Source organism: Apium graveolens, chromosome 7, assembly GCF_009905375.1.
Source record: "Apium graveolens cultivar Ventura chromosome 7, ASM990537v1, whole genome shotgun sequence".
NCBI lineage: Eukaryota > Viridiplantae > Streptophyta > Magnoliopsida > Apiales > Apiaceae > Apium > Apium graveolens.
The window spans coordinates 196,680,382-196,704,356 of record NC_133653.1 but is presented as its reverse complement, the minus strand read 5'-3'; the positions used below and the strand labels follow the sequence as shown (position 1 = coordinate 196,704,356).

At 34.5% G+C, this 23,975-nt stretch overlaps 1 protein-coding gene across 2 annotated transcripts; it reads left to right on the top strand.

Moving 5' to 3' along the window:
- Positions 1-19,639: 19,639 nt before the first annotated feature.
- On the top strand, positions 19,640-22,048 carry LOC141675171 (uncharacterized). 2 transcript variants are annotated; one of them, XM_074481885.1, is made up of 4 exons: positions 19,640-19,905; positions 21,101-21,203; positions 21,280-21,523; positions 21,782-22,048. In XM_074481885.1, the coding sequence occupies exons 1-4, from the start codon at positions 19,754-19,756 to the stop codon at positions 21,808-21,810; spliced, it is 528 nt and encodes a 175-aa protein (XP_074337986.1). In that variant the 5' UTR covers positions 19,640-19,753; the 3' UTR covers positions 21,811-22,048. The 2 variants fall into 2 exon arrangements, with proteins under 2 accessions (XP_074337986.1, XP_074337985.1); XM_074481884.1 differs by having other exon boundaries at positions 19,643-19,905; positions 21,086-21,203.
- Positions 22,049-23,975: the final 1,927 nt, after the last annotated feature.

Genomic DNA, 23,975 nt, shown 5'->3' with positions numbered 1-23,975 from the left:
CTAGTCAGACACAACACCACATTGAAATCAAGAGGACACTACAAGAACATATATGCTGAGATAAAGGGTTCGATGTCAATATTATCCCCAGAGTCTAGTTCTTAAGTGATCCAGATGGTGGAGTAATGATTAGCAGGGCTACTAAGTGTTAATAATTATTTATCTAATTTTCTATCTGAAGAAGAAACTAAGAAAGCTATAGAAGCTTTGATAGATCCGGATTGATTGGGTGATTGTAAAATAAGATGAACTCAATCAGTCAGCAAGCAGATTGTATGGAAGCTGGTATCCAGACCAAATGACTTTGTTGTAATTGGTACAAGGATAACCAGAAGTCAAACTTGATGACAATGGCATTGTTACGAGGGACAAGGCCAAACTGGATGCTAGGTTATTATCAAGAAGCAGTATCTAACAGATAGTACAAGTGATGAGACTTGAGGATATTACGACATATCAGGCACCTGATGCACATTACCTTTGGAATTGGACTCTAGTAGGTGTTTACAAGTGCACTCCTGGTTAATGAGTCAAAAGAGGAAGTCAATGCACAACAGTTCATGGACTTTGCAGTTGCAGACCTATTGGACTACGTATATCTCTTCTTCACAAGCTCACTTCAGGTTGGTATGAACTAGTATACTACTCAAGCAATCATCAAGGACATGGTATGGCACTCTAACTGAAGTTACAGTTTAATATAAACTAGTAGAGTCGTCATATTAATAACTCTCTTATCACTAGGTACGGACATATTGTTTTATATGTGCAGTGATATAATGATAATGTTATATGTTGGTCTACTAACAAAGACTTGTGCAAGATTATTTGCTAAGTAATTGCAGAGTAGGTATGGAGGAGCGTGTTGGAAATGTTGTAATTCTTTTTGGGATTACTTTAAGCAAGCCATTAGAATAATTCTTTTAGGAGCTCAAGCAAGCCAAAAGAACAATTCTTTTAGGAGCAAAAGTAAACCAAAAGAATGATGGCAATACAAGTAAGTTAAGGATCTTTTGAAGATGCAAAATTTGGAAGATTCTGGACATGCCAAGACTAATTACTAACATAAACCACTAAAGCTTGATCAGTGCAACTCAGGTATAATGATAAGCTATAGAGGTATGACGAGCTCACTCTTTTACTCAAATGCTAATAGACAACATGTAATGTTCTCAAGATGCCAATATGCAAGGTTCCAAGTGGATCCTAGAGAATCCAATCTTATAGCTATTAACAAGATTATTAGATATCTTAAGGGATTACCAACTCTTGGAGTAAAGTACCCTAAAGATATTGTGCTTAACATGTTTGGCTATATAGATATAGATTACGCAGGTTGTAAGAGTGACAGGAGAAGCATCTCGAGAAGCTGTCAACTTCGTTGAAGAAGATGGATTTCTTATGATGATGAGAAATAACTTCAACTCCAGAAACTCTATGGAACACTCTAAGTCAAGGCACCTTCATACCAGGTATCATCACTTTAGAGAGCATGTCATTTTAGTCAAAGAATTACTGACAGAAACATTTATTAAATCACTTGATAAAATTAATCCTTCAAGACTGATTTGTAAGTGTGGGATATCATTCATTGCATATTAGATGGAAATCCCATATGTAAGGAATTCTTCATATAAGTTTACAAGTATTAAATCTTCAATATTTAAAGGACTTGTGAATTTATCAGTAATCCAGTACCTCGTACTTAATGCTACTATCTTGATTATCATGATTACAATGTTAGGTACATTTGTGGTAGTTAAGTATTATAGCATTAAGTTTGAATATTATTTTAATTGATTTAAATTATGACTGTAGACAATTCCATTCCATATCAGTCTCATAATTTGAATTGTATTAAAATAATATGCAGCATAGTTATTTGTATCATGTGCAAATAATTGTGGTACTTTTAGTATGAGTGATATTATTTAGGATTTTTGTTTTAAGTAATCAATGCTTATTTCTAAAATCACTGATATAGAAAGTTGAAGTATTTTCTAAGTTATGTGTATAAAACTCTCAATATTTTATATGTTTATAAAGTATTTCTAAAATTCTAATTATCCAAAGAGTGATTGCCATGTATATAAGTCATATATCCTATTGGTGCTTACTCAAGAATAATTATAAATATTTAAGTGCTAGTATCTAACTCATAGATATTTAGTATTTATTTATTTAATATTTATTTTGGGTTGTTTGGATTACAGAATTTGAAGCAATTCAATGATTTTATTTGCTCCATAATTCAAACTAACTTAAAATAAATAAGCAGCATGATTGATTATATTTAAATTTGTCAACAATTGATATCTAGTATATTGATTATAACTTGTGTGTTATAAGTTAATTATGAGATTTTTGTTTTAGTGAATGTAGCAATGTTTATATCTCAAAAATTCACTGAAATCAGAATATGATTGTAGCATGATTAGTTGTGTGTAATTTTTGACTTATATCAGTTAATGATATTTAGTTAAGAGTTCAACTATGAACTAATTGTGAAGTATTAGTATTTGTGACATTACTTAGAACTCCTCTAAGTAATAAATGATTATCTTCAGTCACTTATACTAATATAGAAAGTGTAGAAATTTTTCTTAAGTACAACTATGGTTAAAATGTTTGATTGCTTTATTAGAAGTAACCATATGTTGTCAAGTTAGAATAATTTTTATACTTATTTGCAAATTCCTAAACACTTTGATAATAGATGCAATACTTAATGGATCAAAGTATATGGAACTTAGAATATTTTTCTAAGATTACAAATAAGACAATGTTGGTTAATGTTGCTTTATCTATCGAACCAATATTGTTTACGATATTACAGTTGTTAGGAGTTAACAACTGTATAATGTATGAATTTGAATGCTAATGTCTTTTTGATAGATAATTGGTATTTAATTCATTGATATCTTATTTTAATATTTAAAATTGGATGCAACATAATTATTGGTATTCAATGTACTTGACAAGTATCAGACACTGATATATTGTGAATATTTTGTTGCAGATAATTGTGAGATTTTAAGTTCTAGTGGATTTATATGAGTTGCTATATCTGACAGATTCACTACAACTTGAAATTAACAGCATAGTCAGTCTTATTAAGGTTATTTATCAATAAACAATTTTGTTGATTATAATCTTATAAAGATAGATTATGGAGCTTTTAACATGAATGAGAATTGCTTAGACTTTACCCTAAGTGATCAATGCTTTTACAAAAACTCATTCATATTAAAAGACAAAATCTTTCTTTCTCTTCTTAATACTGCTAGGTCATCATTCTGTGTCTTATCAAATCATTTATCTTTTTAGGCATAAAAACAGACTTGTGCACTCGAACAGTTTTAGGAGAAAATCAAACTTCTTTCTACATTGGTGATTTCTTATTTCATTAAAATCTTTTGAAATCACTATGATACATAATTTCTCTTAAAAGATTAAATGCATAATTTTCATTCATTATAGATCTTAAGTGCATTTTATCTCTATATTGCCATATGTTTTGTGATGCAGGTTCAGCCTCCAATGGCCTTCTTTCATTTGATAGTCATGAGGTTGAAACCCACAACGTCTATCCCAGACTGTAAAGACAAACACAGAAACAGAACCAACCAACACTCTCTTACCAATAAAATGAAGTATGAATGAGCGTGAGGGAGAAAGTGCCTTAGTGCACCACATAAGGAAGGTTCTGAAGTCAACCCGGCAGCTCTGTCACCTACAAAGATGAGTAGTATTTAAACAAAGACAACTGCTAGCCCCCATACATCTTCTCAAAAAGATGTAATGGCTGAAAAGGCACAAAAACAGTCACTAGATTCATCCTCTCAACAGGGTGCGTCTATTGAAATTCGTCTGTCCGCCAGGGTATCCGATGTAGTGTCACCACCTCAAACATTAGCAATTCTTGATGCACAAGGAAAGATTACACACACAAAGGATGAGTTGACGGAAATAAGAGTTTCGACCATTTTACGGTCAAATTCGATTGTTCAAGGTTCTTTAATGGACCAATTGCCTTTACAAGTGTTAGGAGAGGATACTGATCCAATAGCCAATGTTAGTGATCAGTGTCTACCTCCCTAGGCTTAAGTCCCCTGGATGCATCTGTAGATAGTGGATCTGACATAAGTGCAGATCGGTAACTTGTTGACAATGATTCAGATATTACCTGATGAGTCACAAGGAAATGTCTTCACAGATATTAGAAGGAAACTTTGATCTTTATGCTAAATTCTTTGGATCATTGTTTACCGTCCCAGAGTTCAAATATGGAACCCTAAAAGGGAAACTAGCAACTTGTAGATTATGACTCAGATTTATCTGACGAGTCTAACAAGGATGGGGATTTGCAAACTCCCATTGCACCACCTGTGATCTCCTTAAGGATGGCTAAGGTGATTTTCCTTGCAGGTTCAGCTGGATTTTGGAGCTATGAGAGGAGTGATACACTTGTGAGAATGAGTGTAAACACGAGTGAAGAGAAGAGTGATACACTTGTGAGAATGAGTGTAAACACGAGTGGAGAGAAGAGTGAAACACTTGTGAGGTACACAAAATAGAATCATACACTCACAGTGAGGAAGAAAGAGAAATACCATATCCCATTCCCTATCCCTTAACACTAGTTCTTGTTACTTCGGGTCTCAAATATGTTTATGATTGGAACCTAACTCTTAGGGACCTAAAATTTATAGATTGGATTAGAATACTTCGGGACCTAACAAGTTGGGAGCTAACAATTGGTGAGCTCACATTTGGGAGGTATAAGGAGTTGGGAAGATTGGTGAACATGATGATCAACAATGAAGTCATTCTTGCAGCATTTAACGGGACATGGTTGATCAGACTCTGACTTGTTATTTCTTTTCCAACCAAGTAAAATATGAGAACTCCTTCAGACAACATCATACATTCCTTCTCTAAGGGGGACATAAAAGCTTATATAATAGTTTGGAGGATTCCTCAACTAAGGGGGAGAAATAACAGGGAGGAAGAAAAAGGTAAAGCACATGTACACTAGAAAAAGGTAAAGCACATGTACACTACACCACACCATTGTTGTTTGTAACTACGGATCCTATTGTACGGGAGAGGTGGTAAACACAAGGTGATTTCCTAGTGATCAGAAGAAATGGTTTGGTTCATAACTATTCTTCATAAGAGGAGAAGCTATTTTCCAAAAGGGGAGTACCATTAGTTCTTATCTGCGGATCCTATTATACGGGAGAGGTGGTAGACGAAGGTGATCTCCTTTAAGCAGTTGATTTTCATAGGGGGAGAAGCAAGAGATATATGCGTTTCTCAACAGGAAATGTGGTTGTACAAAAGAAGCTGCTGATGATTACTTCAAGACAAAGAAGTATTATCTGGCAGAGATTTGAAGAACCAAGAAAATGAAGATGAAACTACTTGAAGATCAGTCAGTGCTAGAGGAACAAGCATCTTCCATTTCAGTTACTCAAGAAATCTGGAAATGCAGTATTTGATCCAGAAAACCAGTAGCATTATTTACAAGTCCTATTACATTACTTTTTCTAGTTGTTAGTTGAGTTATCCTCTCTATTTAATTTGTTTGTTTAGTTTAATAATCAAATAGGGGGAGATTGTTGGTGAGACTGCGTAGCTGTATGAACAGTTACGTGATAACTCAACACGATAACAACACTAGAACATGACAAGTTAATAATACTATGTCTATACAAAAAATCAGGAAGAATGAAGACAAGGCAAATACAAAGAATCAGAAGATTATAAGAAGGCCTGAAGTATGTCTACAGGTCACTGAAAGAAGTTCATTGATATGATCATGCCTCAGTAAAAAACAAAGGTTAAAGACTTTCAGGGTTTTAGAAATGTTGAAGATTCAGTATACAAGTGCTACCGGAAGATTTCAGTGTATTGGCATAAATTGAAGATAGACAGTGTTCGAAATATAGGAATCTGAAAAATTGAAGACAGAGTATAGACAGAGGTTAATGAAGACGTTGTCTAAAGTACCATAAAGGATTCCAGTGAAAGTACCGATGTTTATTAACAGTCAGTGTCTAAAGCGATAAAGTTGTTGCAAGTTTAACAATTTAATCAAGGCTATAATACGAAGACCTGAATCAGGGTTAGTTGTCTGTGAACCAGACCAGTTGCACTAGGCGTCAACAGCTCGTGAAAGGAATCTGGGTATTATTTATAGAAGGATTGTTAAGTTGAGGAACGTACTTGGATTGAACGTTTATCTGTTAAAGTACGAGAAGTGGTGTGCGGGGTATTCAGCTAAACAACTCAGGGGACTAGCGTAGCTCAAAGTTTAATTGGTAAATTAAATAATTTTATTTAGTGGATTTTAATATAATTTATTTAATAAACTTAAAATGATTTATCTTATAAACTTTAAATAAGTTTATTTTATAAATCTAAATTATTTTATTTATATAAGTTATATTTAAGTTTATTTAATAAATTAATTTAGTTACAATTTAAACTTAAAAAGAAAAAAAAAGGAAAGAAAAGAAAAAGAAAAAGAAAAAGAAAAAAGGAAAATCAAGAATAAAAGTGGTCGTCGCAAGAGTGTGTAATTATGTTTTTGTTTGATTAAGTACATTTACATGTACTTGTACTAGTGTATAAGGAGTCTCCAGAGAGATCCCCTCCCCCCTTGTCGCCACAGAGAAGTGATGTAAATAATTTTAAGGCACAAATCAAGAGCTGAGTATCCTGGTCGCCACAGAATAATGTGTACACTCTGGTCGCCACAGAATCTGTACTCTTGGTCGCCACAGAAGTGCCCACTCCCCAGCCACACAATTTTATTGGATATAAAGTCTACACATATGCAACAGAAGAATTGAGCCATTCATTTTTGGATAAAATTCTGTTAATTTTCTCTCCCAAAAGAGAAGTGAAAATGGCAGCATTGATTTACAGAGAAGCTCAAGCTTTTTGTATATCCATTTAACTTCTCACCGGAGTAACGTTATGTTGGATATATTTGAGATGTCATGTCTAATATGTTTCATGTTTAGTTTTCAGATCTTAACTAACAGGAAATATTAGTTCTTACTGAAATCAGGACTTACTGGAAGTCAGGACTTAAGGATATCAGGACTTAGATTATCAGAAGATAATATCAGAAGATGGATATCAGAACTTAAGTACTGGAGGACTAACAGTTAAGGAATAAAGCTGATTTATAGGAAAAAAGATCGAAACTAATACGGAATAAGATATGCATGGAAAGAGTTCGAGGACTAGAAGAATTATATAAGATATCTGGTTGATATATTTTAGGAGACAGAATTATATTCCATATCTACTAGAAGTTATCTTGTAACTGTGTGTCTATATGAACACAGACATAGGTTTACTTTAAAAGAGTTACGATCATCGAGAAGATCATATATTGTAACCTAGCAGCTCTCGTGATATTTATTTATCACTGAGAGAGAACAGTTCCATTGTAACAGAGTTTGTTATATCAAATACATCAGTTTTCTGTTACTTGTGCTTCAAATCGATTTGATTGTATTCTACACTGTATTCAACCCCCTTCTACAGTGTTGTGTGACCTAACAAGTGGTATTAGAGCTTATTTGTTGACACACATACAGTAAAGATCCAAAACAATCATGTCTGAAGAAGCATAAAATCCAACCAAGCCCGCTAAAACTGAAGAAACTCCAAAGACTCAAACCATAGTTGATATGAGACTATTAGGGTTCCCATGATGAGACCGTCTGAATACCCCATATGGAAAGTGAAGATGGCTATGTTTCTGGAAGCTACAGATCCAGAATATCTTGACAGAATTAATGAAGGACCACATAAGCCAACCAAGCTCTCTGTTGTAGTTGTAGATCAGCCAGCAAAAACCGTACCAAAGGAGAAAAGTGAATACACAGCTGAAGATATCTCATCTATTGCCAAGGATGCAAAGGTAAGGCATTTGCTGCATAGTGCCATTGATAATGTCATGTCAAATAGGGTAATTTACTGTAAGACTGCAAAGGAGATATGGGATGCTTTGGAGACAAGGTGTCAGGGAACTGATGCAATCAAGAAAAACAGGAGGACTATACTCACTCAAGAGTACGAACACTTTGACTCAAAAAGTGATGAGTCATTAACTGACTTATATGACAGGTTTGTCAAACTCTTGAATGATCTGTCACTGGTGGACAAGGAATATGACATTGAAGATTCAAATCTACAATTCCTTTTAGCTCTTCCTGAAAGTTGGGATTTGAAAGCTACTATAATAAGAGATAACTATGCTCTTGATGAAACTACTCTTGATGAAATTTATGGAATGCTCAAGACTTATGAACTTGAGATGGATCAAAGAAGAAAGAGACATGGGAGAAAGTTAAGAACAGTTGCTCTTAACGCTGAGGAGGAATCCCCCAAAGTGGTTGTCTCAAAAAAAGGAAAAGGAAAGGCTCTCATCATAAAGTCTGATTCAGAATCATCAAGTTCTGATGATGATGATTCAGAAACTGAAAGTCTACGTGAAGTAGATGCTGATGAAGAAATGATGAAGCTGTATGCTCTTATGGTGAAGGGTATCACAAAGATAGCCTACAGGAAATTCAGAAGAGGAAAGAAGTTTTCCAGGAAAGGTAGAAGTTCTAATAAGAAGGGCTTCAGAAAATCTGAAGGCAAAGGAGGAAAGTCTGACATAGGAGATTACTCAAATGTCAAATGCTACAACTGTGGTGAGAAATGCCACATATCTCCTGAATGCAAGAAAGGAAAGAGTGACAAAGGCAAGGCACTTGTCACAAAGAAGAAAAGCTGGTCAGACACCTCAGATTCTGAAGATGAGGAGAACTATGCCTTGATGGCAAATGCTGATAGCAGTTCAGATGCTGCTGAGTTAAAGGTACCTCAAACAACTTATGCCTTTCATACTGATGATATTACTGAGTTGAGATTATATCTTAAAACCATGTTTATTAGCTATAGAGATCAAACTTTAACATGTGAAAGATTAACTTCTGAAAATCTTGCTTTTAAAAAGAGGAATGATTATTTTAAAAAAGAGTTAGTTATGTTCCATCAAACTCAGAAGGATAGAGATGATGCTTTCTAATGTGAGAGATGAAATGCTAAAAATGAATAAATCTCTAAAAACTGAGTTAGAAAAGGAGAGAGAGATTATCAGGACTTGGACTAACTCTGGCAGAACAACTCAGAATATACGAAGTAGTGAGAATTGGAAAGAGGGCTTAGGTTATGGAGATGAGAAAAGTGAAAAAAGAACTGAACAAGTTAAGCCAATTATTGTTAAACAGACTACTAAGACAAAGGTAAATCCTGTTAAATTTGTAACTGAAATTGTAAAGTCTGATTCTGAAAAGATGAAAGTTGTGAGACAGAAGTGATAGCAGAGTCAACTTCTGACAAATTAGAACAGGATAAACCAACTGAGGTTAACATAGGCTTAATGACAAAGAAGCAGCTTAAACATAAGTTGAAAGAGATTACCAGTGTAAACAAGGTAAAGGAAGCTAGAAAAAATAGGAATGGAAAGGAAGGTGTGAATAAAAGCAACAATTATATGCCTGTTCCTAATGCTCCTAGAAAGAAATGCTATAACTGTGGAAATCCTAACCATCTGGCTTCTTTTTGCAGGAAGAATAAGAATATAAACTCCTTACCTTCTAAGTCAGGAGTTAAGAGTCGGTCTGTTAGGTTTAAGACACAAAATCCTTATTTTCATTGTGGTAGTGTGTGGCATTCCATTTATACTTGTAAGGAATATCATAGTTTGTACTATGATTATTATCAGATTAAACCTTCTTTGAAGAAAGTTACTTTAATTACTTCTAGTGTAAAGTATGATGCAAAGGATCCAAGCAAGTCTGGGTCCTGAAAACTAACCTTTAGTGGTCTTTGTGATTGCAGGGCAACAGAAAGAACATACTAGTTCTGGACAGTGGATGTTCAGGACATATGACTGGAAATAAAGCCCTGCTATCAGACTTTGTGGAGAAATCTGGCCTAGGATTTTCTTATGGAGATGGCAACATTGGAAAAACTCTGGGATATGAAAAGATCAATCTTGGGAATGCCATCATTGAATCAGTAGCTCTAGTCTCAGGACTTAAACACAATTTGTTGAGTATAAGTCAAATCTTTGACAGAGGTTATCATGTGGATTTCTTTGAAGAACACTGTGAAGTCATAAGTAATTCAACAGGCAAAGTGGTTCTGAAAGGAAACAAGCATGGTAACATTTATGAAGCCAGACTTTTAACAAGTACTGATGGTTCTGCAATCTGTCTGTTGAGTAGAGCATCAATTGAAGAAAGCTGGAATTGGCATAAGAAACTCTCTCATTTAAATTTCAACAATAAAAATGAGCTTGTAAAGAAAGATCTTGTGAGAGGACTGCCAAAAACAGTATTTGCTCCTGATGGCCTTTATGATTCATGTCAAAAGGCAAAACAAAGAAAATTTTCTTTTAAGAGCAAAATTGAGTCATCAATTCTTGAGTCTTATCACCTACTGCATGTTGATCTATTTGGTCCAGTCAATGTCATGTCTATTGCAAAGAAGAAATATGTTATGGTTGTAGTGGATGAGTTCACAAGGTAAACATGGGTGTACTTCTTGCATAAGAAAATTGAAACTGCATCTACCCTAACTGATCATGTCAGACAGCTGGATAAATTGATCAAAGATTCTGTTAAAATCATAAGGAGTGATAATGGCACTGAGTTTAAGAATTCAATCATGGAAGAGTTCTGCAAAGATCATGGAATCAATCATGAATTTTCTGCACCTGGAACTCCACAGCAAAATGGAGTTGTAGAAAGAAAGAACAGGACTCTCATTGAAGTTGCATGAACAATGCTTGATGAAGTAAAGCTACCAACCTATTTTTGGGTTGAAGCTGTGCAGACTGCTTGTTTTACACAAAATGCAACACTCATAAACAAGCATGGAAAAACACCATATGAAAGGTGAAGAAGAAGAAGCCAAATCTGAAATACTTTCATGTATTTTGTTGCAAGTGTTTTGTTCTTGAGACTCATCCTGAACAGCTTTCCAAATTTGATCTAAAAGCTGATGAAGGAATTTTTATTGGATATCCACTTTCCACAAAAGCCTTCAGAGTCTACAATTTAAGAACAAGAGTTATCATGGAATCTATCAATGTCTCTTTTGATGATAAGAAGATTACTGGACTTGAAGATTTCGATAATCATGGTCAGCTGAGATTTGAGAATGAATATTTAAATTCTGATTCTGAAAATTCTGATCATGTAAGTTCTGATGGATTAAGTTCTGATGTTATTGAAACTGTGGTAACAACTCCAAAGGAAAATGCACCTATCCAGGGGGAGCAATCTGAAGATCCTACCACATATCAAGACTCTCGAGAAGCATCAGAACCTGTCACTGGCTCTTCAAGTTCTGATTCATCTAGTTCTGATGAGCCAAATTCTGATAATTCTGGAAGCTCTGATTCTTCAACTCCTGAAAAATTAAATTCATATTCTGAAGTCTCAGAGAGCATAACTATAGGGGGAGCATCAGAAAATGCTGATGGAGATAACATGGATCATGGGGGAGGATCCAATTCTAGAGATCAACTTCCATCTGCAAGGAAGTGGACTAAAGCACATACACCTGATTTAATCATTGGAGATCCTGAAGCAGGTGTCAAAACTTGAACTGCAACTTCAAATGAATGTCTCTATCATTCTTTTCTATCTCAGACTGAATCAAAAAAAGTGGAAGAAGCTCTTCAAGATGCTGATTGGGTACAAGCAATGCAGGAAGAGTTAAATGAATTTGAAAGAAATAAAGTCTGGACCCTAGTGCCAAGACCAAAGAATAGATCAGTTGTTGGTACAAAATGGGTGTTCAGAAACAAAACTAACAGTGATGGCATAATTACAAGGAATAAAGTAAGACTGGTTGCTAAAGGTTACTCTCAGCAGGAGGGTATTGATTATGATGAAACATTTGCACCAGTTGCAAGATTAGAAGCCATAAGGATCTTTTTGGCTTATGTTGCTCACAAGAAGTTTAAAGTCTTTCAAATGGGTGTAACAAGTGCTTTTCTCAATGGAAAATTGGAAGAAGAGGTATATGTTGAACAACCTCCAGGCTTTGTAGATCCTAAATTTCCCAATCATGTCTACGGGCTTGACAAAGTACTTTATGGCCTTAAGCAAGCTCCAAGAGCATGGTATGAGACTTTAGCTCAATTCCTTCTGGAAAGTGGATTTCACAGAGGCACAATTGACAAGACTTTATTCTACCTCAACCATGAAAAGGACTTACTTTTGGTACAAATATATGTTGATGATATCATATTTGGTTCTACTAATTCCAAATTGTGTGAAAAGTTTGCAAAGTTAATGCAGTCAAGATATCAAATGAGAATGATGGGAGAACTCAGCTATTTTATGGGCCTTCAAGTCAAGCAAACTGAAGAAGGTACTTTTATCTGTCAATCCAAGTATACCAGAAATTTACTGAAGAAATTTGGAATGCAAGATTGTTCAACTGCATCCACTCCCATGGCCACTGCAACCAAGTTAGATAAGGATACTGGTAAATCAGTAGATATTACTAACTACAGAGGTATAATTGGCTCATTACTCTATCTAACTGCAAGTAGACCTGATATCATGTATGCTACCTGTCTTTGTGCAAGATTTCAGGCTGATCCAAGAGAACCTCACTTATTAGCTGTGAAAAGAATTTTCAAGTACCTTAAGGGTACAACTGATCTAGGATTATGGTATCCTAGGGAATCAGATTTTAAGCTAATTGGTTACTCAGATGCAGATTTTGCAGGATGCAAAATAGACAGGAAAAGCACTAGTGGAAGCTGCCAATTTCTTGGAAGCAGATTGGTTTCTTGGTTTAGCAAGAAACAAAAGTCATTTTCCACATCAACTGCAGAAGCAGAATATATTACTGCAGGAAGCTGTTGTGCACATATTCTTTGGATGAAGAATCAGTTACTGGATTATGGGTTAGAATTTTCTAAAATCCCTATTTACTGTGATAATCAAAGTGCTATTGCTATGACAGGTAATCCAGTTCAACACTCAATGACAAAGCACATCAGTATTAGGTATCATTTCATAAGGGAACATGTGGATGAAGGTACAGTGGAATTGCATTTTGTTACAACAGATCAACAGCTAGCAGATATCTTCACAAAACCACTATGTGAAGCTACTTTTATAAGATTGGTAAATGAACTTGGAATGGTTTCAGGTTCTTTCTCTAAATCTGCTTAGTTTTTGTTCTCATGCATCGGACTTTATGATCAGTGTTTACAGATTGTATTATCTATATGTAATCCGTGCTTAATTTAAAAATTCATTAAATACTTATTGTTATCTGATGTGGATTTATACACTCTGATAAGTGTTTTGAATGTTCTGTGGCTATTCAATCCAATGAGGATAACTGTGCTAGATGTTGACCTAGTAGTCTTTAACATACTAGAAATCTCATATTTGAATTTGTTGTTTATGTGAAAACTCATTAACACAAGCAGATTCTGATATTGAGCTTAGTCAAGTTTACTTTGTGTATCTTATTACTAAGTCACAAACTAGATTCTTGTTTCTTATTTGTCAAATTCTGATGTCAGTAAATCTTAAGAATGAACTAAGTGTTGATAAGCCTCACTTATCAAAAGAAAAGAAAAGTAAAGAATAAAAGTCAGGTACTCCTTTGAGATCTAGAGTAAAAATGTGGAAGGGAAGACCCAACTGCATTGCTGGTATTAAGTAATATGCATCAGAAAAGCAAATTTTTTTCTTGGTGACTTTTCACACTCTATGATTATTGGAGAAATACTCTGATAACAGCATAAATTCTGATAAGCAGTCGTAACTCACTTACACTGAGAAGCCACTGTAAAAAGGAATTTCAAAAGATGCATAAAATGAGCACAAACAGTCGAGGTGGACTCTTGCATAAATTCATTCTATAGTAGACATCATGAATGATGACAGATTTTAAGCATTTTTCTTAGTTATGCCTTATTTCTAAGATGTACTGAAGTTGATCAGAATTTAATCCTTATCTGATATTTTGCTGAATGCACACACTTTCACTCCATATGAATGATGAAAATTACTGTGGTGATTAAGTTGTTTCTAACAAACAATTAAGTGTCATTTGCATAAATTCTGAGGACAAGTTCTGATGGAAGTTCTGATGATTAAACTCTGAAGAAAACAAGTCAATATTTGTATGAGGAATCACAGAAAAAGATATTCACTATTTGAGTACAGAAGCCATGTTCTGATGACTGTTAAAATCTGATATAAGTTAAGTTCTGATATTTAATCCTGATGGAATCTTTGATGCTTACGTGGCATTTTTATTTACTTGACTTATTTGTGGTAAAATTTGAAATAGTCATATTTAAATCAGAATAAATTTGGGTAAGTTAAAAATAGTCATAATCATTATGGGTTAGTGGTTAACGTGTTGGTTTTGAATAACTGCATGAGCACGATAATTATTGCCTATTTTACGTGCCCATTAACTCGTGTTTTAACTTTTTACTGACTATTCATGCGTTGCCAGGTGTAAAGTGTATCTCATGCTTCAAAAATATAACTGTTGAGTGGAGAGAGTATATATATGGGAGTGAAAAGATTTTCTAATCTTTTATTTACTTTTCTATTTTTCATCTCTCTTATTCTCTCTTTCTCTAATATTCTCTGAAGCGGTTTTCTTTCAAGACTTTTATCAAACACTTTGCAAACACTCTCTGTCTCACTTAATTTCTTACAGAGATGGCACTAAAAGACGTGATTTTCAATGGAGCTAAGTTTATTCCTAACAACTACTCTGGCATTCTTAGCAAGGCTGAAGCTCCATCGGAACTTCACTTCATTCAGGATTTTCTCACTAATTCTGATATTGGGTACGCTCTAACCCAACCTGATGTAGTCTCTGGAACTCAAGTGCTAGAGTTCTTGAGAAGTGGAGTATATGATGATGGTGGTGCTCAAGGGTCCCAAAGTATAATCTTTTCATCAGGGGAGGACGAGCATGTCGTAACTTTGGCTACAGTACCCCAAGCACTGCAGCTGCCTGAGAACTGTGCCTATTTCACTGTTAATGAGCCAGTTCTTCAAAATATGATGGCCAGTCTGGGGTATGAAAGGACATTGGCCAAGCTGGGTCAATTGAAGAGACCTTACATAAGGAGGGAATGGAGTTTCTTCTTTGACTGCATCACCAAGGCTTTTGCAAACAAATGTTCTAATTTTGATGTCATCCCCATCCTGATTCAACAAATTGGGTATGCTCTCATTAATCAAACTAATTTTGATTATACAAGTGATGTTTTAGGTTTTATTGGGGATAGGATGACAAAAGATAGAAATATTGTCTATTTTGCTAGATTCTGTCAGCTTATTTATAGCTTTTGTTGTGATAATAAGCCCCAAGTAGCTCATGAATTACTTCCATCATTCAAACTAGCCAAAAGAGCTTTGAATGACTTATTATCTACTGATAATAAAAAGGCTGTGTTGGGACCCCTCCAAATACCTTTATCTGTCAAACAACCTTAATAATCTATGATCCTATGAAATACACTGCATTATATCCTGATGTCCAACCATCAGAACCTCAACCATCGGCACCTACCACCTCTACACAAACACCTCAGACTTCTCAACCATCAGCACAAACAACCAGACCTTCATCTTCCAAACCTTCTAAGAGAACAAAGTTTGTTCCTCAACCTCCACAAAAGAGAAGGAAGATGATTCTCATAGACGAGTCTGAGAGTGAAGAGGAAACAATTGAAGCACGAGTTCATGCATCTGAACCTGTGATAGTTGAAGCTGAGAATGTTACTTCTTGGAAAGAAACAGCAGATCAAAGTTCTGATACTTTGAAAAGGAAATTTGTAAATTCTGATGCTGTTAAAGCAACTCCTTCATTAGCAAGGAGATTGAAGAAAAGGAAGGCAATGAGGTATTTGGCTACGGCTATATCAGAAGATACTGAAGAAGCTGAGGAAGGGAATCAGGAATCTCTGATCTCACAAGAACCAATTATTATTGCAGCCCTTCCAGCTCAAGCCAAAGACACTGCTAATGACACAGTTTTTACCCCTCATGTCTCTCCTATTAAAGCTACAGATGATGCTAAAGAACAAACTGATATTTCTGAAATAGATATTCATAATTTGAATATATCTGAAGTTCTTTATCTGGAAGCTCCATCTACATCAAAGACACCATCTCTGGAGATAAATTCTGTTGATCAGAATTTAGATGATGTAATTCCTGAATCTCCAGTTGCTTCACACACTGTTGAGCTATCAGAACAGAATGAGTCTTCCTCAAGTTCTGATGACAGTGTTTTTGCTGAGACTCTAGTACCTATTCTGGGCAAGGAAGAATTGGTAAAGAAATTTGTTGAAAATGAAGCACCTATTCCTTGGGAGGATACTCACAGAGGTGTTGAGTGGATCAAGAAGTGGAATGAATCAGATTTTATTCCATGTTCTAAAATTCTGACAGAGCATATTACAAAAGTTGATGAGTTGCTCACAAATGCTGATTTCAAGACACAACTCAAGATCACATCTCTATCTACAAAATATCTTCAAGGTCTACATACTGCTACTCCTGAAAAGGTTGATACACTCAGAGAACAAGCTGATAAGCTCGATCAGGTGCTCAAGCTTGACAAAAACAGGTATATCAGACCTATTTCTGAAAAAGTTGCAGCCATTGAGAAAACTCAAGAGAAGCAACAGGCCCAAATTGTTGAGTTTCTGGTTAATCAAGCTTCTCAGAAAGCTCAATTGAACGAAATCCAATCTTCATTTGAACTTCTTCTTTCTCTCTTACTTATTGATGATGTCAAAAAGAGGGAGAAGGTAGTTAAGTCCAAATATTCACCTACTTAGGAACTGAAGAAAAAGGATGATAAAGGTGATGACCAGGGAAACTCTGAAAAGGGAAACTCTAAAAAGAGCAGAGGTCAAATAAAAGTTCAAGGAAAATCTTCTATTCAGAACAAGTCAAGTTCTGATGCTGTGAATGCTCAAAGATTTAAGTCAAGTGGTGATAAGCAAAGTCTGATGTCAAGTTCTGATATTCTGATTCAGTCATGATCTGAAGACTCTCAGAAGTTCTTGCAAACTATGAAGTTAAAGGGGAAGCAGACTACTGTTTATTACAAAGATCCTAAAATCCAGACACTTGATGAGGAGATAGCAAGAAGATTATTTCTGAAACACAATCCAGGAATGGATTTAGAAACTCTCAAGGAGGAAGAAGCTAGATTTGCTGCTGAGAAGATAAATCCTAAGTCTAAAGCTTCTGATGCAAAGAAACCTCCAAGGCCAAAGGAAAAAGGCATTGTGATCAAGGAAAATTCAAATTCTGAAACTTCAAAGTTCAGAACTAGATTACAGACTGAGAGTAATCCCAAAGACAAAGGGAAAGGAAAAATTGATGAACCAACCAACTCACTGGACTTGAAAACTTCTCAAGTTCTGATGAAACCAGTGTGTAAATGGTTCAAGTGTCTGATGATAATCTTGTTGAAGATGAAACTGTTCAAATTCTGAAAAGAAGAAAGATAAGTGAAGATTCTAAAACAACCTCTGACACTGCTCAAGTTGTTGTTCAGAATAAAGGACAAGAAGGTAGAGAAGAAACAATAAATTCTGATCAAGCTATCAAGACATCAACTGCTGACAATGCTCAAGTTGATTTGAATAAATTGACAATTGCTGATAAGAAGAAGCTGTTATGGAAGAAAGCTACTCCAGTTGAACCAAAATCCAATCTCATGATTAATCAACTTGCTACATTTGGATTGAAACCCAAGCAATCTAGAGATAGAGCTGGATTAGGTTCCGACGAAGAGAAGATTCAAACAGGAGTAGAGGTTACTCTAGGAGATCCTTTCATATTGACAGACAAACCATATGAACAAATCAAACAAAGGCACCTTGACAAGGTGTTGTCTGCTCAAGTTGTGATAGATGCTCATGATAAGGAGAATCTGAAAGAGAAATTAATTTTATTTCTCAATGATAGAAGGACTTATAGATTAGCTGATTCTGATGTATTAAAGAAGTCTATCAGAGAACTTCAACAGATTCATTATCTTCTGGAAGTAAAATCTGATGTTATAAGAAGATGGTCAGAATATATTTTGAAGGCTATAAGAGATCTATTCAGAATCTCCGGTACAAAGACTTCTCATTACAGTCCAATGATTACTGAAGGTGATGGGAGAGAAATTCCTATGCTGAAGAATTTTGCTAAGGTGGAAGTTATTCTGAAAGGAAGATGCTTATGTTATAATGAAAACTCTTCACATCCTAAGGTTATCAAACTTGGTGATGGACTTGAAAGAATATCCATTCAAGCTCTCAGAACAGCCATTTATCAAATTGGTGACAGTAGAGAATAAGAACCGATGCAGGTCAAAGCACAGTTAGCTGAAGTTCTGAAGAAAGCTGAAGATAATCTGATAAATGATTTTGTTAAGAATTATTATAGATTACTTATTGATATGTGACATCTCTACAGAATAAAAAAGATCTCGACAAACAACTTCATAATTCAGAATGCAGACAACTTGAAGACCCAAGATTATCAATCAACAAATAATTGAAAAGCCTACAAATGCAGTTTGAAGAATTCAAGATCAAGGCTCAAGATGAACTGGATAAAGGAGCGTCATAGACCTAATAGATTCTGCACAAATTTTCTAACACTGGAAATGGAAATGTACAAAATAGCTTTAGAAATTGTGTTAGTCCATTTTATTGCAAGTTTTGTAAACTCGTGCATGTTGATCTATAAAGCATGTGGTTCTTTGTTTAGAGTAACAAAAACTGATCTAGGAAATATATTGTATTCTCTCAAGAGAAGAAGTTGAGTTCTGTTTGTATGTCTGCATGTAACAGTTTATCACTACAAGTTCATACAGCTGTTTTGTTCCATAAGCCGAACGATAAAAATTCAACAAAACACATTCACCCCTTCTGTGTTGCATTTCATACTTAATAACGAGTTTAAAATATAAGGCTAATTAAGTAAATATAAAATATAAGGACAATTACGTAAAATATTGAAATTATTAAATAAGAGGTAGTTAAATAATTTAACGAAGGACCATACAAATAAAATTTTCAATGTTTCGTCTATTATATAATAGTATAGATTTGAATTAAAATTTGGGTCAGTAAGATATTGGTTAATAATATAAAAAATAAATTGAAATTTAAATTTGTCAAAATGTACCACATCATTTTTAGAATTTCAAAAATTACTTATTTTCCTTCTTCCGGTAGAATTGAGATTTTTTTATCTAACCGAAAGATATATTTAAATAATTTATAGTTTATAACCTAAATTATGATTACTTGCGCCGAAATTTTAGAAAATAAAACATTTATATCATAATAGATAATGCCTATATATACAATTTCATAACTATTTAATACGGATCAAAAATAATTCATACATATTTCAATTTTAAAAAATTTGATCTACTCTTATATAAAATTAATCAAAACTTAATCGATAAAATCAGGAATTTTTAGAATCATAATAAAATGCAGATAACATACATATATTTATTTTACTCAAACTCCCAAAAACCGAAAAAGAGTAGTCTCACTCGTACACCTTACCTCACCTCACCTCACCGTAGTGTTACCATATCGTGACTTAAAAATCCATATATTGAATCGGTGGCGATCGGAATGGGAAGGGAAGTATCGGAGAGTTGTATAGACAGTTTACTCACAGAGATCGTGTCTTCTTATACCACTCGCTTTTACGCTAACAAACCTGAACTCGCCGCCCGTACTATCGAAGCTATTGGCTATCAGGTCGGCCATCAGCTCTCCGAGAGGTTCGTTTACTCCCCCCCACCTCTTTTGTATCTATTTTTCTGATTGTCAATTGGATTCGATTTGGTTAGTTGGGGTTTCAATTGGATTCGATTTGATTAGGGTTAATCGTGCTGATTTGTGTTATGAAATGTTGTCATTTTTGCTTAATTGCGCTGTTTGATGCTAGTAGTGTGAGTTGGATTATTGGATCCGTATATCATTTCCGTAAATACTATGTTAGTTTGGGCGAAAAATTTATGTGATGCCAAAAATTGTTTTATATCTGTGATGTGATATCTACATTTACGAGAAATTAAAGAGAATTTGGGGACAGTCTCCACTGTGCTATGTCTGTAAGGTGAGGTTTTAAACATTTGTGTGCAAATTAACAAACTAGACGGAATGCCAATTGAGAATAGTGTGCTATTACTCACTAATGTTCCTTCTTAGGTTAGCAAATTGTTGCCAATCTGTAGCTTGGCATTGTGAGGATTTAGATTAGCAACCATCACCTCTTTCGTATGTAACTATCAGTTATAGCATGGCCTTGTCAAAGTGAAGTATGTGAGTTAAATTCATTTGCTTTTTTGAAAAAAATCACCATACCAACATCTGCCGTGAAGGATGTATGAGTATGATGCCTCTAATGAACGTACACTGTCCTATGGCCTATCTATTTGAGTAGTTCTCATTAGAATGTAGCCGACTTTCAAGAATTCACTTAAATTTTTGGCCTTTCCAAATTGACTAGTTTCATCATTGACTTTACTCGGTAGTACTTCCAGAAGCTTTCCAGATTTTCCTCTTGTACAAAACTCAAAAGCCAATGGATCCTTTGCCGCTTACCCAGGATCCATTACAAACTTACCCATGTCATATGTTAGGAGGTAAAACCCCATAATATCGAATATATTCAAGTGATCTACCCATGCTAAAGGCATGATTAAATTCCAGACGGTCCTTTTTGCTGATGATGCAATGTTATTGTAACTAAATAATGGAATCACAACAAAATTGTCAGAAATCTTTATATTTTATCTTAATAATGTAGTTCTGCAAGCAGTAACTGTACTGTACCGTAATTTCTTAAACTTTGACCATATACATTATATTTCAGAAAATTTGTAACTATTTCGACAATAGCATCTCAACTCATGTTGTTTTCCCAGTAGTCAGATGATTTTATTAACTTCTTTTTAGGTATACAATGGACAGACCTCGGTTCAGTGATCACCTAGAAGCAATCAAGTTTATCTGCAAGGACTTTTGGTCTGAGCTCTTCAAGAAGCAAATAGATAATTTGAAGACCAATCATAGAGTAAGTCTGTCACCTTGAATTCAAGAATTTAAAGTCTCCTTGTCAGAATTCAACTGCCTAACTATTTTCATTGTAGGGTACCTTTGTATTGCAAGATAATCGTTTCCGCTGGCTCTCTCGCGTGTCAAATCCAATATTGGATGAGTCAAGTGCTAAAGATCCTGAACTACTAGCTCAAAACAGAGCAGCACTGGCTGAAACCAAAGCAGCACCAGCAACAAGCATGCATCTCTACTTTCCCTGTGGAATTATAAGGGGAGCACTCTCAAATCTGGGAATCCCTTGTGCAGTTTCTGCAGACATATCCAACCTCCCTACCTGTGAGTACCTTTATTTATTGAGTCTATATAATATATTGTGTTTTATGATTGAGAAGAGTTCTAAAGAAAGAGGAGACATGATATAAAATCAAGAGCAGATATATGCTTTGGATTTCATAATCAGTTAGCACTTGGCAGAAATATTATAAGCATAAGTGCAACACAATATCTCAATCTTTCCAGTAAGTAGTTCTCAGTACAAGAATTGTTTACAAGTTAATGCTTTGTTGAATAATGTGATTATTATTTTGTGAACAGGTTCATTTGTAATCCGTATAAAGGCATGACAAGCTCTATCTAAAAGAAGAGATATATTATAGCATTTGGATGTCAGCATCTTCTCAACACCCAGGATGTTCTGTATTATGTCACTTCTTAGATAGAATGTAATTCATTTTCTACTGTCGGGAACAATGAGATTCTTTTAAGCAGTTCGTGTAGCAAAACTTCATTTCCTCAGTGTTTGTTGTTCTCATGCACAGAATATGTTCTTTGGATACATGATAAATATTTTGCAGTTTATAATCTCTTGATTAAACACACTTTCTTTTTGTTTCTCCTTGTAGTTGAAGGTGGGTTTGGAAACTAAATTCTTTGCTTTAGAATTGAATTTGGAAATCTATATACCAGTTTTATTTTTTTCTGTTAGAACAATATTTTTTTCTGTTAGAACAATAGCCAAGGTTTTTTTGGGATCATCTGAAAATTACAGAGGAATATTTTCTATCCTTTGTGTAAATATATATAGGTTATAGTTCAGCAATCAAAGGAACGTTTTGGTAATTTCCGTTTTTAGAAATGTACAATTTCCTCGCGTTCTTTAGTTCAAATTGCTTAAAGCAGGACGACTCACTCACCATAATCTATATCTATTTATACTGGTATAATTTGGTATGATTATTTTTTTTGGTTTCGTTATCCCAAGTGATCAGTACCGTTAAATTCAAATACTAAAAGAATATACACTACTCCGGCTTTCATATTCGAATCCCATATACTAAAGCTACTAAAACTCCCCAACTTTGAACTCAGCCAACAACAAATATTTATATTATTATTTATACAGCCCAAGATTCACGTTCGAATCTCGCCAACAACAAATATTTATATTATTATTTATATATATCTATATTATACTATAATAACCGGAATGAGGAGTATGTCTTTTTTGGTTGGTTTGATTATCCCCATTTACGACCGTCAGAGCTTTTTAATCAAGTGATAAGGATTAGGGCTGCACAAAGCTTAAAAATCGGACCGACCCGGACCGAAGACCGGATTTTTTCAGAATTAAGGACCGAGGACCGGACCGGTTCTATCCGGTCTTGAGACCGGACCGGAAAAACCCGGATTGGACCGGGATCGGACCGGTTTGGACCGATTTAATTAATATTTATATAAAAAATTGATTTATTTAATTTTTTTTCAAATTTATATACATTCAAAATTTTGTTACTTGGTATGTCAATAAAAATTTAAAAATAAGTACATAATTTATTATTTTAAAAGTAAATATTACATCTTAAGAGTATGAATATCAATATTTTATTACATGAAGTACAGAATTTAATAATTTAAAGTGTAGTATCGATATCATATGAATTTATTATCTATTAACTTGGATCAATAAAATATGATATGGATGAATATTTAATAATTATATATGATTTTATAAGACATAAACTAAAGGTAAAACAATTATATATATGAATTCAGGTCTATTCAGATCTGGACCGGATTTTTTCAGGTCTTGGACCAGATCGGACCGAATACCGGATTTTTTCAATTATAAGGACCGGAGACCGGACCGGGTATGTCCGGTCCGGTCCAGATCTTGGACCGGTAGACCCGGTCCGGTCCGGGTTACAGGTCCAAACCGAAATTCTGTGCAGCCCTAATCAGGACCGTTAGATTCAAATACTAAAAGAATATACACTACCAAGCTCCCAGGTTCGAACCCAGCCAACAACAAATATTTATATTATTATATATACACTACTAAAACTCTTAGGTTTGAACCCCACCAACAGCATGTTCGAATCCCGGTAACAACAAATACTTATATTATTATTTATAAATATACTAACTAGTATATATAATATGTAAAATATGGTTCACTCCAACGTACTATAATAAACAAAATGTGGTATAATTTAGTATGTCTTTTTTTGATTGGTTTGGTTATCCCCATTTATAACCGTCGGAACTTTTTAATCAAGTGATCAGAACCGTTAGATTCAAATACTAAAAGAACATACATTACTCAACTCTGAGATTTGAACCCCACTAACATCAAATATTTATATTATTGTTTATACACTACCCATGATTCATGTTTGAATCCCGACAACAACAAATATTTATATTATTATTTATAAATGTACTAATAAGTTAATGATCCAATTTTTTTTATTATAATTTTAAATAATATAAAAGTATTAATGAACACTCG

Excerpts from the sequence above, each read along its gene's own strand:
- LOC141675171 (XM_074481884.1), top strand. The coding sequence starts at position 19,754 with ATGGGAAGGGAAGTATCGGAGAGTTGTATAGACAGTTTACTCACAGAG. Across the intron at positions 21,204-21,279 it reads ATTTGAAGACCAATCATAGA|GGTACCTTTGTATTGCAAGA; the intron begins GTAAGTCTGTCA and ends TTTTCATTGTAG. Across the intron at positions 21,524-21,781 it reads CATATCCAACCTCCCTACCT|GTTCATTTGTAATCCGTATA; the intron begins GTGAGTACCTTT and ends TTTTGTGAACAG.